General features: G+C 48.3%; 1 protein-coding gene across 8 annotated transcripts in view; it reads right to left on the reverse strand.

The window, feature by feature from the left end:
* Positions 1–1,616: 1,616 nt before the first annotated feature.
* The window catches only part of mast4 (microtubule associated serine/threonine kinase family member 4), a 61,519-nt gene continuing 47,792 nt past the window's right edge, over positions 1,617–15,343 (reverse strand). For 6 of the 8 annotated variants that reach the window (XM_028417170.1, XM_028417168.1, XM_028417172.1 and 3 more), the window contains 22 exons: positions 14,987–15,141; positions 14,823–14,898; positions 14,521–14,730; positions 14,337–14,438; positions 13,633–13,765; positions 12,927–12,988; positions 12,707–12,798; positions 12,262–12,470; positions 12,041–12,179; positions 11,496–11,628; positions 11,237–11,402; positions 9,553–9,654; positions 8,835–8,957; positions 8,315–8,424; positions 7,723–7,844; positions 7,241–7,455; positions 6,959–7,159; positions 6,645–6,871; positions 6,432–6,554; positions 6,112–6,248; positions 5,248–5,432; positions 1,617–5,162 (listed from right to left, as the gene is read on the reverse strand). In XM_028417170.1, coding sequence (XP_028272971.1) covers positions 2,017–5,162; positions 5,248–5,432; positions 6,112–6,248; positions 6,432–6,554; positions 6,645–6,871; positions 6,959–7,159; positions 7,241–7,455; positions 7,723–7,844; positions 8,315–8,424; positions 8,835–8,957; positions 9,553–9,654; positions 11,237–11,402; positions 11,496–11,628; positions 12,041–12,179; positions 12,262–12,470; positions 12,707–12,798; positions 12,927–12,988; positions 13,633–13,765; positions 14,337–14,438; positions 14,521–14,730; positions 14,823–14,898; positions 14,987–15,141 — 6,168 coding nt within the window. In that variant the 3' untranslated portion in view covers positions 1,617–2,016. The remainder of the gene's footprint in view (positions 5,163–5,247; positions 5,433–6,111; positions 6,249–6,431; positions 6,555–6,644; positions 6,872–6,958; positions 7,160–7,240; positions 7,456–7,722; positions 7,845–8,314; positions 8,425–8,834; positions 8,958–9,552; positions 9,655–11,236; positions 11,403–11,495; positions 11,629–12,040; positions 12,180–12,261; positions 12,471–12,706; positions 12,799–12,926; positions 12,989–13,632; positions 13,766–14,336; positions 14,439–14,520; positions 14,731–14,822; positions 14,899–14,986; positions 15,142–15,343) is intronic. The other 2 variants (XM_028417169.1, XM_028417171.1) reach the window with 2 other exon arrangements.

Genomic DNA, 15,343 nt, shown 5'->3' on the forward strand with positions numbered 1-15,343 from the left:
ACGTGTTTGAAACAGAGACACTGAGTACTGCACGAATGATCTCGGACCCGGCGGCGAGGGAGCACACGACGAAGAACAACATCATCATCATCATGATCATCATCATCATCATCATCACCATCATCTGTGACACTGAACACAGGTTTGGCAAATCAACAATATACAAAATATACATCCATGATGCTCTGTAAACAAACAGTGAGTGTGCTCAGAGGGTGTGTGTGTGTGTGTGTGTGTGTGTGTGGGGGGGGGGGGGTAATTTAAAGTCTTTCTGTCAGCTCCGCCCTTTGACAAAAATTAAGGTGCATTTATTACATTTATTGATAAATCTGATGCAGGTAAACATCAGATTCATTAAACATTGCCCACTGTGTGGTTCCGCTCTCACACACTGAGACAGATGATTGTTTTCTTAGTGTTCTGAGCTACTTCCTGGTTGTCGTTTGGGGGGTGTGTGGCATTTTAAAGGCAGCTACAGAATGCTCATGTACTGAGGACATATGACAGTCTACTGTACACGTGTAGTACCGAGCAGCATCACATTAATGCTGTGAACACACCAACAATCCCTCAGTCAAAGTTCAGGTGAAGCCGGCTGCGGCTCCAGACGCCCTGACACTGATCTGATCACTGATCGAACATGTTTTACACAGAGCTCATTAAAGGATGACACCAGTAAACATACTCATTCGATGTTATTTAAGTGGAAACACAGCCACATTGTTGACACTTTGCTAGCTATGGCTAACGTTACACTATCCAGTCTACAGCTGTGGGTGATGAATGCATCCTCTAGTGGTCGTGTAGAGGTAGTGCATGTAAAACATGGAGTAAGACTCATCACATGACACGATGAGATACTCCTGCTAGTGTGAGCCAAGCCGAACCGAGCGTGGCCGAACAACCACATACTTTTATAAGAACTCGATAACATCCATACATTCTTCTGTTTGGTGTACATGTTGTTTCAGGGTGGTGGAGGAGAAATGATGCCTGCTATACATCATCATACATCATCATACATCAGCGGCTCTGCAGGAAAAATCCTAAAGACGAGTCCATAAAGGCTTCACAGAAACAGCAGGAGGGGAATTGGCTTATTTTACCAAAATGTCGCTGCTTATTTATTAAAAAAAAAATTATTTATTTTCTTAAAACGGAAACATATCAGATCAACACTGCCCTCTAACACCTGCCAGTCATCATCCGTCAGACAAAGCAGTGCTCTTCTTGGGAAACAGCCGTCACAGTTTAGTTTTTTTAATGCTACATTTTAGGAACTCTCCTTCCTTCATATCCTGTCTCTCTCTTGACGGCAGCTCACTGTAGACCACACAAGCAGACACACACCTGGATACCGAGCAACACAAACATGACACTGCGAGAATTCTGTACATATGATACAAACAACAATCATGTAAGCCCCAACCCCCCGCTGTCCTATTTACACCAGATTGCATAAAAATCAAAGACACAACAACATATGTACAGACGTCAGAGGAATGTGAATAAACACCGCCGCTTGCTAACAACAGCAAGCTGTAATCATCCCGCACATCTAAGGCCCCGTCACTCATGTATGATTCTAGAACCGCCGCATGGTTCTGTGTGTGTGGTTTTTTTTTTAAGGTGGAAAGCGCAGGACATTCCCTCTGTGTACCAACTGCACGGAACCCAACAAGGATAAAAACCATGAACGACAGAAGCTGCTGAGAGAAACCCGCCAAAACCCGCCTGCTCTACTGCATTAAAAGACGTCAGGTCCTCCACAAGTGCAAAAAAATCATTTATGGCACTGACTCTGCAGGCCGCCGCTGCCGCCCTGATTGCACAAAGCGTTCCAAACATTCACATGAAAATTAAAAACCAGCAAATGATTGCCTACATTCAGACTCAAAGTAATCTCATTACACACACACACACACACACACCTTCCTATCAGCGTGTAACAGCTTCCCGGTCCTTAGACTGAACAGAAATAAAGAAGGCGTGACGATGTCTGCGTGAATCTAAGTGTCACTTCTTGTGACTCCGTGGTGACTCCTTCTGCTGTTTGCACTTCGCATCTGAAACGTCTCTGAGCGCAGAGGGAGACGCCCGAGATGTGTCTCGCTTTGCGTTCTTCTGTGCACACGTGACCTCCGGAGCCGCCTTCTTGGGCTGTTTGGAGGACGCCTGCTTGTCCGGGGTGGTGACACGGGCGTCCTGGACCTTGTGGCTGTCCAGCGGATTGGGTGCATCGGGCTTGGGGACGTCTTTGGACGCCTTGGCCGGGGGCACTGAGGGGACAACGGGGCTGGAGGTGTGTGTTTCTTTTCTTGCTGCAGGTCTTGGCAGCACCGGCGGCGGCGGCGGTGGGGGGTCGGGCTGGGAGTCAGTTTCCTTCCTGAGCTGAGGCGAGTCTTTTGGTTTCGGGTGCTCTCTGATGGAGGCAGGCTGGATTTTGGGGGACGAGTCTTTGCTCTGTTTGACGACCGGAGCTACAGCAGGTTTCAGAGTCAATGATGACGTGATGGACTTCGGAGGGACGGGTTTAGGCTTCAGGTCTGCTACAGGGCTGTGGGGCTGGGTCTGCTTCACGTCAGGTTCTTCTCGCTTCACACCGGCGCCGCTGGACGGAGCTTCTTTCCGCACTTGAACGTTTGCGTGATCTTTCTGTTTTGGGCTTCCTTTGCCTGCAGGAACAGGAGCTTTCACTTCCAGCGTCTCCCCGTCTGCCTTCACAGGCGTGGCCGGCGGTGGCGGGGTCAGGGCCAGGGCCAGGACCGGGGCTGGGGCAGGTTGTGGGTCAGACTTTGTCTTACGTTTGGCTTCGTTTGCCTTCAGTCTCACTGAAAGGACCACGGTGTCGTCTGTCTTGGTCGCGCAGACTCCTTGTGCTTGTGTGGACGGCTGCTCTGAGTCCTTCACGCCGCCTGCGCTCCTTGTCTTTGGTAACACCGGGACGTCTTTCCTCTTTGACACGCCGCTGTCCTGTATTGCTCCTGCAGACACAGTGTTTTCCTTTTTGCTTGGTGTAACTTCTGAGCTGATATTTAACTCTTTCTTGGCACACGTTTCTCTCTTAGAGGCTGCGTCTCCACGCGCTCTCTGAGCCGAGCCGCCCTGGATCGGTGCCACAGGAGCTCGTGGGTCAGTGTTTGAGGGGCAGATGTTCTGTGGATTCACTTTGGTGCTCGCTGGCTGGCTGGCGGCTGCAGCTGGAGGTGTCCGTGCAGCTTTTACATTCACCTCCAGCTTGGCTGAAGTGAAGGGGGCCTCTGTGTTGGAGCTGTCAGGACTCTGTGATGTAGTGTGTGCTGTGACTTCCTGCAGCTCCACTTCATCCTCCTGATCTTCATTACTCACTTCCCGTATGGACGGGGTTTTTCCACAGGAGGAGAAGTGTGAGCTGTGCCGAGGGCCCCGATGCTCGTGAGCCAGTGACGGACCGGGCTTCATGCCCGCCCTGTTCTCTGCTTTAACAGCAAAGTTTGAGGTTTCTGCTTTGCTGGTCTGGGTCTTTGTTGACTCACCATGTCTATCCTGTGTCTTCTCTCCACTGGCATTGATTTTCAGCTCTGTGCTATTTGGCTGCTCTTTGGAGGCAGCAGTGCTATTTAAAGCAGCTTCGGGGCTTAGAGCAGAAGTCAGGGGGCTCTTTATCTTATCTGCAGCTTTAAGCTGAGGTATGGTTATATGTCTCTCTGTGGGGCTCTGAAGCCATATTGGAGGACTCACAGAAGCTGTGTCACTCGGGTTCTCTGCCATCTTGGATAAGCAGGTTTCTGTTTTGGAAACTCTGGGTCCTGACAGCAGACCGATATCCAGAGTCCCCTCTAAAGGTTTGAGTGAGGACACGTGGCGTCCCTCCAGCTTGTATTCAGATGACGTCTTTCTGAGCGGAGACTCCGCGGAGGAGATGAGCTGAAGCTTTTCAACGGCACTCTCTCCCCTCCCGGAGAAGAGCTTGGGGGGCAGACCTTCAGGGCTGCAGTGACTGCTTCCCAGTCCGGCCTTAATGTGGTCATGAGACATGGCGGTGTCCAGCTGAAGGCTTTTCGACCTGGTGGAGCCAAAGTGGAGGTTCTCGTGGAGGCCGGAGGACAGTCGACACATACATTCCTCCCGCTCCTCAAAGGACAGCCTCTTTCTGGTGAACTCGATGTTGGGGGCCTTGAAGTCCAGTCGGTCTGGCTTCATGTTGTCTTTAGCCTGTCTTGGGTGCTGCCACTCTGAGCAAAGAGCTGACCGCAGTCCTCCTTCACTCTCACCGCTCCCACCGGCTGTCTCTGCGATGCCCTCAGAGACACGTGTGCTCAGTTTTTTATACAGGACATCTTTGAGAGTTGTGCTGGCCGCTTTTGGCTCCAGAGGGCCAGATTCTGGGCTGCTTTTGTTTTGGCCTCGGATCAGAAAACCGTCCTCCCTGTCCTCACCACATGGGGGTGCTGTGTCAGAGTCATGCAGGGCATCTTGCTTCTGCAGAGACTCCCTCCTCTCCGACCAGTCCTGCCGCTTCACCACCATCTTGGCCTTGAGTTTTTCTTTATCGAGCTCCTCCACTGACTCCTGCCGGCCCATCTTGCGACTGATTGGTCTCTTCAGGCAGCCCTGTTCCACGGGTCGTAAGCGGGTAACTGATAGAGGCTCACAGGCTGTTTCTTCTACGCCATGCAGGGTGGTGTGATCCCGCTCCCCTGTCCTCAGCTCCTCATCCTGCACCTCCTCCTGGGTCACTTCCAGGCTGTGTTTTCTGGGACACAGGTGCTTCTTATCGCCTGTGTAGGAAGGGGACAGTTTCTCCTCAGACTGGACACGCTTTAGAAGAGGTGAGCGCGGCGGCTCAGCGCTCTTGGGACGAACGATGTGGCGGACGATTGTAGGTGGGGAATGTATCTTAGCTGGGAAGGCTTGGGTTGTCTTGGAGATGGCAACAGAGTGTCCACTGAGGAGAGGAGAGGGGGAACGCTGAGGAGATGTCGGCTGAGGGGTCGGTGAAGGAGTGCGAGCCAGCGGAGAGAGGGGGATGCTGCCAGCAGACTTGCGGCGCCCCTGTCGCAGCCTCTGACCGGGCAGTTTGGGACCGAGGCCGTGCAGAGTGCTGGGCCGGATGTGGCCTGAGCCTGCGGGGGAGTTTGGAGCACTGGAGCTGGGAGAGCTGCTCTGAGAGGAGTTTCCACCTGCACAACGAAAGGAACAGAGACGAGTGATTAAACACGACATACAGCGAACATTCAAACCACCAGAAGAGGTTAAGGTTTCCACCTGACTGAGTGAAGTCTGGTGCGGGACGGAAGGCGGCGGTAGGGGAGCGAGGGGAGAGACTGTGGGTAGGGGAGCCGGGGAGACTCTCACCAGATGACAGAGAGTGGTTCAGGGAGGAGAAGCTGCGGCTTGTGTGCAGGAGAGGAGACGGCTGCATCGCAAAACGCCTGAAAAGGGAACGCCGCCTGGAACACAAAAAAGAGAGACAAAGAAATCAGTAAGAGTTCAGCTGCCCTTCATTCCTCCAGTGTCCTCTCTCTGCCCCCTAGAGGCCGACAGGAAACATAGCTGCACACAGGAAATGAGATCATTCACCTCCTTCCTGCAGAAACAAAACGTCTGCAGTGCTAACAGGAATAACTGAGGACACACTCTTAGGGAGTTAGTTTGGAACCAACGTTTGGGAGAAATGAGTCCTTGTGTTCCCCAACAAAAACATTTAAAAGCCACACCTGCATCAACAGGAGACCATCACTGTAATGTGTCAAAACACATGTGCTAACATCTGTACCGCCTCCTGTCAGCTTGAAGTGTTCATGATGACGTGATGATGAAGTATTAATGTGTCCACTTCACCTTATCTTTAGGCTGCACTGCCAGGAAAGGCCTTAATGTGTCTCCATGGGCTTTAAACCTATCATTATTATTAAATAAACAGCTACAGACATTTTATACTGTTAACAGCCATTAATTCTGGACCAATATGCCAAATAATCCCTAAAAAGACAGGGCTACAATTTGCACCCAATTCTTCCACTGTGAGTGTTTCTGCCAAATCTGAAGAAATTCATTACACAGATATTGAGACCTTCATCCCCAGCTGTCACTCAGGCAGAAAAGGAAGTGTTAAAATCAAATGTGTACCTTTCTGGTGTCTTCTCCTTTTTGGGCTTTTTGCCACATCGGACCATCTTGCTCCTGTAGCTGTTCCTCCGGGCTGGACCGGTTTTTATAGATGTGTTTTCAAATGCGGTGGTGGAGATGGCCACTTTGCTTCCACTCTGGGGAAAAAAGGACAAGTTTCAGTTTCATATCGGTCCTTAAAAGACCAAAAAACGGGGTCAGACTACAGAGAGCCTAGTCGACATTTTGCCTGCTACAACGGCAGTAAGTTGAAGTCAAGTTTAATTCTTCCTCAAATGTGAGCAGCTGCAGTTTAAAGATAAAGACAGACTCTTTGTTACCTTGAGGAGGAGCTCCACCACCTCGGTGTGGACCAGACCGTGGACTGGCTCCCCATTTACATGAGTGATGAGGTCTCCTGCTTTGAGTCCAGCTTTATGTGCTGGCCCGCCATCTTCTACATTCTGATTTAAGAGACACAGGACACCTTTAGTTTCAGGTTACAGATGTGAAGTCACATTTACAGATACATATACAATCTCTTGCACTCTTACCCAGACCATGTGATACACAGTGTAGATGTCACTGTCGCATGCATACACCCGGATCGCCCTTAGTGTGAAGCCGAACTTCTTCCCCGAGCTGTGGATGATGATGGGCTGCCGTGGGTTGGCGGCACAGAGGGAGGAGTCTCGGCTCGGTGAAGAGTCTCTGGAGGACGGGTCTGAGGAGAGGGAGTAAGGAGACAAAGGGCTGGCCAGCGGAGAAATGCCGAAGATATCTGCAAGAAATAAAGGTGAGATGAGGCCTGGATGCACTCTGCTGTGGCTGCTGAGGGCTAAATTGGTGTCACAGATGTTTGACTCACCCCCAGGGATCATGAGGGACAAAGCACCGGTTGACACAGACTTGGGGACTTTTGCCACGGCTCCGCTCTTCCCTGCCGCACTCTCCGGTCGCAGGGAGGCAGGCTGAGGCACCTGGTCTGCAGAGGTGTGACTGGTGCTGTCAGGGCTCTCCACACCTTCACCTCTGGGCGTCAGCTGGTCCAAATGTTCTGAGAAACTTCCTAATTATCACAATAGATGCGCTTGGAGTGAGGCACACTGTAACTGCTGGGGAAGACAAATACAAACACAGCGCTTCCTACCGGATAGCGTGGCTCCGCTGTGAGTACTGCCGGGTGTAGTGGCGTCTGGCTCGTCCTGCGGGAGCTCACCGATGGAGAAGGAGGCCTTGCTGGGGTCTCCGATGCCTGATGTCTCGTCTCCTTCGCTCTCAGCTGAGATGGCGAACTTTGGCAGCAGACTGGACCGAGGGCCCTGATTCAAACTGTCCGTGTCTGTTGAGTGGGACAGCGACGGCCTAAAATACAGAGTGAACAGGCCCGTTATTATAAGTCTTTGATTGCACTTTGCACACAGAAAGCCGTCTGTGCATCTGTGAGTATAGTAAAGTTGTGTGCTATGTCCTGCTCTGTTCCCACTCATTGGACCCCTGCCTGCAGCTTTATGGCTAAACGAGTGTGCTAAAATGTGAGATATCAGGGTGGTCCGCTGAGGTCTTAATTCCATCCCTGTTCTGAGCTGTGTGTGAGTGCAGAGTTTTAGTCTCAAAGACAGATGGACATACATTTCTGCAAAGTCTGGCGTCCAGCTGAGGGAGTCCACAGTCAGCGGGCTCTCGCTCTTCTTCTCCTCTGTCTCTCCCTTCTCTTCCAGGTGTCCACGGGACAAATCCAGACTGCTGTACACCTAAAGAAACCCACACAGATTCACTTTATTACTGTGTTCCTACTCATTGTTACAGCAGCTGTGTGTTCGGCCGTCTTCATCATGGAAGGTGCAGCTGGAAAAAAAGGTTTTAGAGTAGCCCGACACTTCCTCTGAGGCACCCTGCTGCTCCCTGAGACACGCTGTAAGCTTTGTTTTGATAAGAGAGGGGAGCATACTGCAATGCAGCACAACAATGACTCCCTGCCTGTATGACTGTATGCGTATTGTGTCACTACCCACCACAAAAAAAGCGGAAAATATATGCAAAGCCGAACGCTACTTTTAATACTGTGGGGGTAAAGGGAGAGCATGTTTTCTAGACGCACATTTCCATATGAAATACAAACCACTCATGCCTTCTTTCCCATGAGAACAGCAGCAGGATGGATGAGGGCTCATTTACATAACTAACGTGTTGGCCTGAGACAATCTGGAGATTAAGAACACACCTTAGAGAATCGGTGAGAACACGAGGAGAACTGACGCAGCTCCACGTTGAAGTCTTCATCGTTTGTATCCTCCTCCTCTGTCTCCAGGTGATGGTACCTCTCAGAGCGAGCTGTGGAGGATGGGAGTTTTTTAATTGCATTCAGTTATTATTACAGTGCCAGAGGGCGGCTGAAGCAGGAGATCCTAAACACGTTGAAGCTTTTCAGCTGTTCACTCAGGTTACTTTTTGTAGCGTTTAGTTGTCATCAACTTAAGACCGAGTTTGTGTCCGATATGTTTAAGCATTAAAAAAAACATGCATTTAATGGGACAGTTGTTTATGTAATTCCTCTCCTTGTCAGAAGGTGGAGACAAACGTTCTGCACTGTACCTTTAATAAAAAGTACAATTTTAATTCTAAGCTCTACTTAGAGATGTTTTTGTAGAACTACAGTACTGTTAATTGTTTAGGAGTATAAATTTGCCCTGACGACAGTCAAACATTGATTACGATCGGTTTTACACCGTTGGACGACTCACTGTCAAAGTAGCTTGTGTCTTCCTCTGATTCCAGCTGAGGGATGAACTCAGCCTTCTGCCTCAGCAGGCCGTTCCAGTCTAGGTTGTGGAAAAACTGATGCTGCTTTACTTCAGCGGCGCCACCTGCAGGACGGATTGAACACAGTGAAAAACTGCTTATGGAGCAAACGCACCAATCAGTGGACAGTGACAGTGAGCGGTTCAGTTAAACACAGGAGGTGAAGAAACGCTTACACCGTGCTTCTCCGTTTCCCCCCGGTGGCTGCAAGCCAAACTGATATCATGACCATAAATTATGCACAACCGTTTCCTGCCTGTGACCTTTAGAGGTGTAGCAGGAGCATTTGGGAACGGCAGCCTGGTGACGGGGAGAAGCGACCTGGACGGACAAAGAGGTCCACTCTGATTAAAGGCCTTTGTCCTGGGTCATGGTCACTGCTATAGTCTGCAGATTCACCATCATGCTGCCTGATCATGCATGGAACGAGATTCATGGACTTGCAGGGTAATAACAGCAGCTGATCAAAAGATAGAGGTGAGCAGGCCACAGGATAAACTGGCCCGCTGTTGAGTGACCTCAATTTCTTCCCTGCTGACTTGGAATAATGAGCTGTGCTGAGGCGGCACAAGAGAATTTATGGTTGAGGCTGCGCAGTCCGAATCGAGTCACTGGATGTCCCACATTTCTGTCTGTGTAGGTGTGTGTGTATGTGTGTACCTGCGCCCATTCTTTCCAGAGGGTTCTGTCTCAGCAGCAGCGTGATGAGCTCCTGAGCGTCCGGCGGTGGGGCGTCCTCTCCCTCAGGCCAGTTGATCTCATCTAGAAACATATGATTAGATCAAAAACAATAAGTTATTAATGGCAAATCCAATTACAGAGATCCAAAAGGAAACAAGTTCAGATCATTGTAAATACACAGTATACATGTGATGTCATGGGATTGCAGAAATCACTGCAGTTACACCCTCATAGCGGCAAAAAGCAAAGTGGCAAAATGAGCCCTTTGTTCCTTAAAACAAAGGGACGATCAGCTACACAAAGACAATTTACATTTTTGCTGCCTATTGTTATCTTTATATAGGCACTAATAATACAATACAATACTAACACAATAATAGTTTAAGAGCCCTGAGCTGGACTGTTTTGGTTTCATCTTGTCTGCGCCACCACATCCTCAAAGTAGCTATAATAATAATAATGTCAATATGTAAGATGTATTTTTTAATTCCTCTTTTATCCTTATTGCTTTTTTAATAGCTGATACCTGCTCCCAAAACAGCTTCACCGGCACAGTCAGACTGGAACAGTAACACGAAGCTGCAGCTTTGATTTGTGTACAGGCCCGTCTGAGCCCGTCTGTGTGGTGCTGATTGTCTGCACTGCGCACCGCTTGTCCCCCATTTTAATCAAATTTGGGCGCCAGCTATGAATATGTATGTGCAGCCTGAGGCCACGGTGGCATGCATTCAGTGTGTTGAGGCTCCTTTAATTAACAGTCGCTCTCTGCGGCTCGGTACAGTGTGATTGAAAGCATACCAAATCAGTCATGGCACGCCATTCATTTACAAGGCACACATCGAAGGTTGTTATCCAACAGAACTCACCGGAGCCGCAGCCAGACGAGACACACAACCCTGTCTAGATTAAGATTTTTCTCGGCGCTGTCACCAGGAGACCCCACAACAACATGATCATCGCATTAAAAACTTCACTGGTGGACTAAAGTCAAACTAAACTCTCACACTGCCATCTGCTGTCCTGCTGGCCTTCAGGGAAATCTTAAATAAATGAAGAAATATGCACAGCCTCTAATTCCACGTGGTCACTATGCAAATGTTTCATTCTTTTCTGAATGAGGTCTGGGAATTTCTCCTGACACGCATCTAAATGCCAGATGCTGCTAAACGTTGCCTTTGAGCTAAAAAAGAAAATATGTCGAGTTTAATGTTGTATATGCAATAAACTTGCATGAATACACAAGTTGTTCCTAGATGCTTACGCTAGCATGCTAATATGCTCACAGTAAAAATATTCAGAAGACCTTCTGCTTCGTTATCAAACATCCAAATTGCAGTTCCTCAGGTGACCACTTGAGGGTGGATCTCAAAGTGAGTCATTCTCTACAGACCTCCATGTTAAAAAAGAGCTAAGGGTGAGTGAGCTGAGGTGATTATGACCCTTTCCTATTTTGGTGTTAGCCATGAGTTTAGCAGACTCAGGTGGTTGTCAAGATGGTGAAGGAGGCCGAATATTCGTCCATCTTTTTGAGTGGCAAAGCTCACTACCTTGATAACACTTGTTTATTAGCAATAAATGCTAATAAGGCTAATGGACAAGGAGGAGTCAAAGGATAAACAAACTTATTATAATATCTGCTGGTAAAGCAGGGTGTGACACTGACCGCTGATGACCTGTCCAAACAGCTCCTCCGGTGTGTCTCCAAAAAAAGGCACACAGCCCACCAGGAACTCGTACAGGATGATGCCCATAGCCCACCAGTCCACCGGCTTCCCGTAGCCTTGTCTCAGGATCACCTCTGGAGCTATGTACTCAGGAGTACCACACACCTGTTACACACAAACAACAAATATAAAATAAACCCTCAAACATGAGGAGTTCCACCGTCAGACTGCACATCTGTGGAGTTCAGTCACATTTACCTGCTTGTCAGAGAACTCTCTGGCATCTTTCTCTATGTGGCCCTCGTACAGGTTGGTGGTCATGTTCATCAGGCCGACTTTGGAAAGACCAAAATCTGTGAGCTTGATGTGGCCCATGGAAGTCACCAGCAGGCTGCGAGGAGGAGCAACACAAGCTTAAGGGGTTAATGATGCTTCATTACTCACCCTCTTCTTCAAAAAAATCAAGTTTAACAAAATACTCATCGAGCTACTCCCAAGATTTATTTAATTTTTATTTTCTTTTTTACTAGACTACTTTAATGCTCTCCCTCCTAAACATTAAACTAATTAGCACATAATGGGCAATTAAAGTAGCATTTAGAGGCAAGCTAAGTATTAACAATTAAGCTGTTTTCAGTGGTCGCTGCCTGATTGAGTGGTGCTGGAAAGCCTTGTATATCAATTAATCAACTTTAATAACTACACTTAAAACACTTATGTTGTGCACCTTTGATTTAAAGGCCTGTTGTGCCAGATGCCAACACTGAAAGTCAACAAAAAAGTACTTTAAACTGAGGTCTCACTTGTCAGGTTTGAGATCTCGATGGACGATGCCGTAGTTATGTAGATACTCCAGAGCCAGAACCGTCTCTGCAAAGTACATGCGGGCCATGTCCACAGGCAGCGGGCCCATGTTCTTCAAAAGGGTGGCACAGTCTCCTCCTGTAAGGATCAATGGGGGGGGGGTTACAGATAACATCACAGAGGATGCTGAGTGCTCTCGGCTGTAGCAGTGACCACTGACCTTCCACGTATTCCATCACCATGCACAGGTGCCGCCGTGTCTCAAAGGAGCAGTACATGGACACCACAAAGGGGTTCTCAGCAAAGGTCAGGATGTCCCGCTCCACAAAGGCCTGCTGGATCTGGTTCCTCAGAATCAGATTCTGCTTGTTGATCTTCTTCATGGCGAAGCGCTGCTTTGTTTCTTTGTGCCGCACCAGATAAACAGCCCTGTGGAATAAACAAAGGGATCTTCATATTTCTTTTTTTTTTCCCCCCCAGGCATCAGGATCTGTTGGAAAGTTTTTGTCTTTGACTTGTCAAATCTGGTGACTGATAATCAAATGTTTTATCTTCACCTGAGAAAAACAAAATCAAAAAACAATATATATAGAAGAAACGCTCATTTCTGTTGAGGCGCTAACAGACCATCTTATCAGCTGAGATATGATCTAAGGTCTCCGTACCCATAGGCGCCGTTGCTGATGAGTTTTGTCATCTCAAAGTCCAATTCGCGGGGTTTCCGCCGTGACCGCAAGGCTGTGCTGAGACTGTGAGACTGAAGGAGACGAGAGAGAGAGAGAGAGAGAGATAGAGATACTAAAACAAATCAAAAAGATAAAATCTTTATTTTGCTGCTTCTGGATGGAATAGATCAATACAGTAATCGATTTTCGGAGTGCTTACAGAGTCATCTGTTTCTGGGGTCTCTGCAATCCCACTGTCACAGCTGGTCAGTTGAGCAATTTCTGCACAGAGAGACACAAAAAGACAAAAAAAGACCGTTAAACAAAACAACAAAACAAACAGCTTGGCCTTCATTCAACCTATTAGCTCTGAGGTGCTGACTCCTGGATTGAGGATAAATGATGCAGAATTCAAATCTGGCAACAGAAACGCACACTTAAAAAAAACAAAAACAAATCACTGCTCCAGAACAAGTGCTCATTAAAAACCTCTGTGCATCTTTAATGCCAAAAACCATGTCTGCAGTTTCACACATGGCTGTGTGTGTATGTTTGTCGTGTGTCTCTGGGGAGCTTGTAAACACATTTTCTCTGCTATTTAACATCTGTCCTTCCTCGTAGGTTTGCTTCAGGCGCACGCACAAAACTCAGGAGACACTCGGGGGGGGGGGGGGGGGGGGGGGTAAGCGGGCCGATGAGCCAGTCTGTGGGGAGGCCATTCCTTTCTAATTAGTCATAATGAATGTAGCCCGTTTACTGAATCTGGAGAGACAGAGGGTCATTAAGAAGACAGTCTGTTCTGTACAGGACATTAGTAACTTTGTCTTCCAGCTCGCTGCACAGTTCAATTCCTTCACAGCACCTCAGTGTTCAGGTGCACGAACTGTAACACAACATGTAATTTAGCGGTGGCGTCCTTCTCGTACCTTCCAGAGGATCTCGTGTGAGTCCCAGCTGGCTGATGATGTAACGCGGGATGTCCGTTTTGATGCCCTGGCCCTCTTTAGCGTGTCCTTCAGCGGCCTCTAGAAGGTGGTAGAATTCCTCTGGGTCAAACTCCTGAAGACACAGCAACACACTTTTAACATCTACTACTCACACAGTTACACTTAGTATAAAGAAACCTCATCAAATATCACATGTTTCATTGACTTTCTGTTCAAAAAGACCCACAAAGAAAGACAGTTCAAGCAGATGATGAGACGCGTTGTGTGGACAGACATGACGCCAGCTTTGGTTTGAGGTTTCCTCCTCTTCCTGTCATGACTATACTACATCATCAGCGATGCTAACAAACAAAACATTAGAGGAGATGCACTGTGTTGTAGTACAGATTGAACTACAGCCCTTCAGATATAGGAACACCTAAACAAACAGGCGACTGAATCAGCCAAACAAAGAAGAAGGCCGTTTAAAGTGGTGCCAGCCTGCAGTGGATCTGTGCTGCTGACTGCAGGATAATCTGAGTTAAGATGAAATGGGGCAGAAAGCAGATGTGCCAACTGAAACACATCCTAAACAAACAAATTCAGCCATCCAGAACAAGAGCTCATTACCAACCATCTTACATATTTTAGGTTTTTTTTTTAAAGAAACAGATGGAAGGATTTAAAAAAACAAAAAAACATACCAGACATTCCAGCAGTCGAGCAGGTCGGGCGATCACTATGAGGATCTTCTTCACCAGCTCTCTGATAAAGTTTACCTCCTCGCTTTCTGACCGCTCTGTGGACTACACAACCGAAAGAAGGGGATTGAAAGGCGTCACGTGTCGTCTTATTGAAGCGTGTTTTTTTCACGGCTTCGTCACTCACCTCCTGAACGAGCCTCTCCAGTTTGTCGGTGAGCTCACAGAAGTAGCTGGAGGTGATGTGTCCTTGCCGGCTTTTTTCCAGACAGTCCCGGGCCAGTTCTATTATCTGGTGGTGGGCGAAGCTGAGCACGCCATCTGCCAACGGGAGGACGCTCTCCGGAGAGTTGCTGCAGATGATCTCCTGGATGCGCTCCTCCATCTGAGCGGTGGCCTGCGGTGAGCAGAGATGGAGCAAAGTTTGCGTAATGCACCAGATCATAAACGCCGAGACACGACTGCAGCACACACGCTGTCAGGCGTTACCTTAGGAAACCGCTCCTTGTAGACGTGGTTCATCATGATGATTTCATGGTCGTAGCATGATGGAGATCTTCCAGGGCTGAAAAATAAACAGGATGATAGCACTAACCCTCGGTGTGTGTGTGTGTGTGTGTGTGTGTGTGAATCTGTGGCAGGGAGGTGTGTACCTGAGACTGCGCGAGCGTGGTCGCATGGCTGCCGCTCTGCGGCACTCGTCTCCGGAGATGCTCTCAGTGCAGAAGTGCTTGGAGAGGAAGTGCAGTTCATCGGGCGTAGGCTGGAAGGGCAGCTGGTGCAGCTTCTCCTGTGATGAACAGGATGACTGGAAATGAAACAAATATACGTTCAACATGAAAAGAAAAAAAAAAGGAGATGGTGGAGAAAATAATGACACCAGACTGTCCTGATGGAAAAGCCCTCATATCCGTGAGGTATTTAATATAAGACTGTTGTTAGCTTAGCATTAAGCAGCAGGAACCAGCAGTGTTTTAAAGGTGAAATAACAGGCAGATGTTAGAATATTT

The sequence above is a fragment of the Parambassis ranga genome, chromosome 12, assembly GCF_900634625.1.
Source record: "Parambassis ranga chromosome 12, fParRan2.1, whole genome shotgun sequence".
Lineage (NCBI taxonomy): Eukaryota > Metazoa > Chordata > Actinopteri > Ambassidae > Parambassis > Parambassis ranga.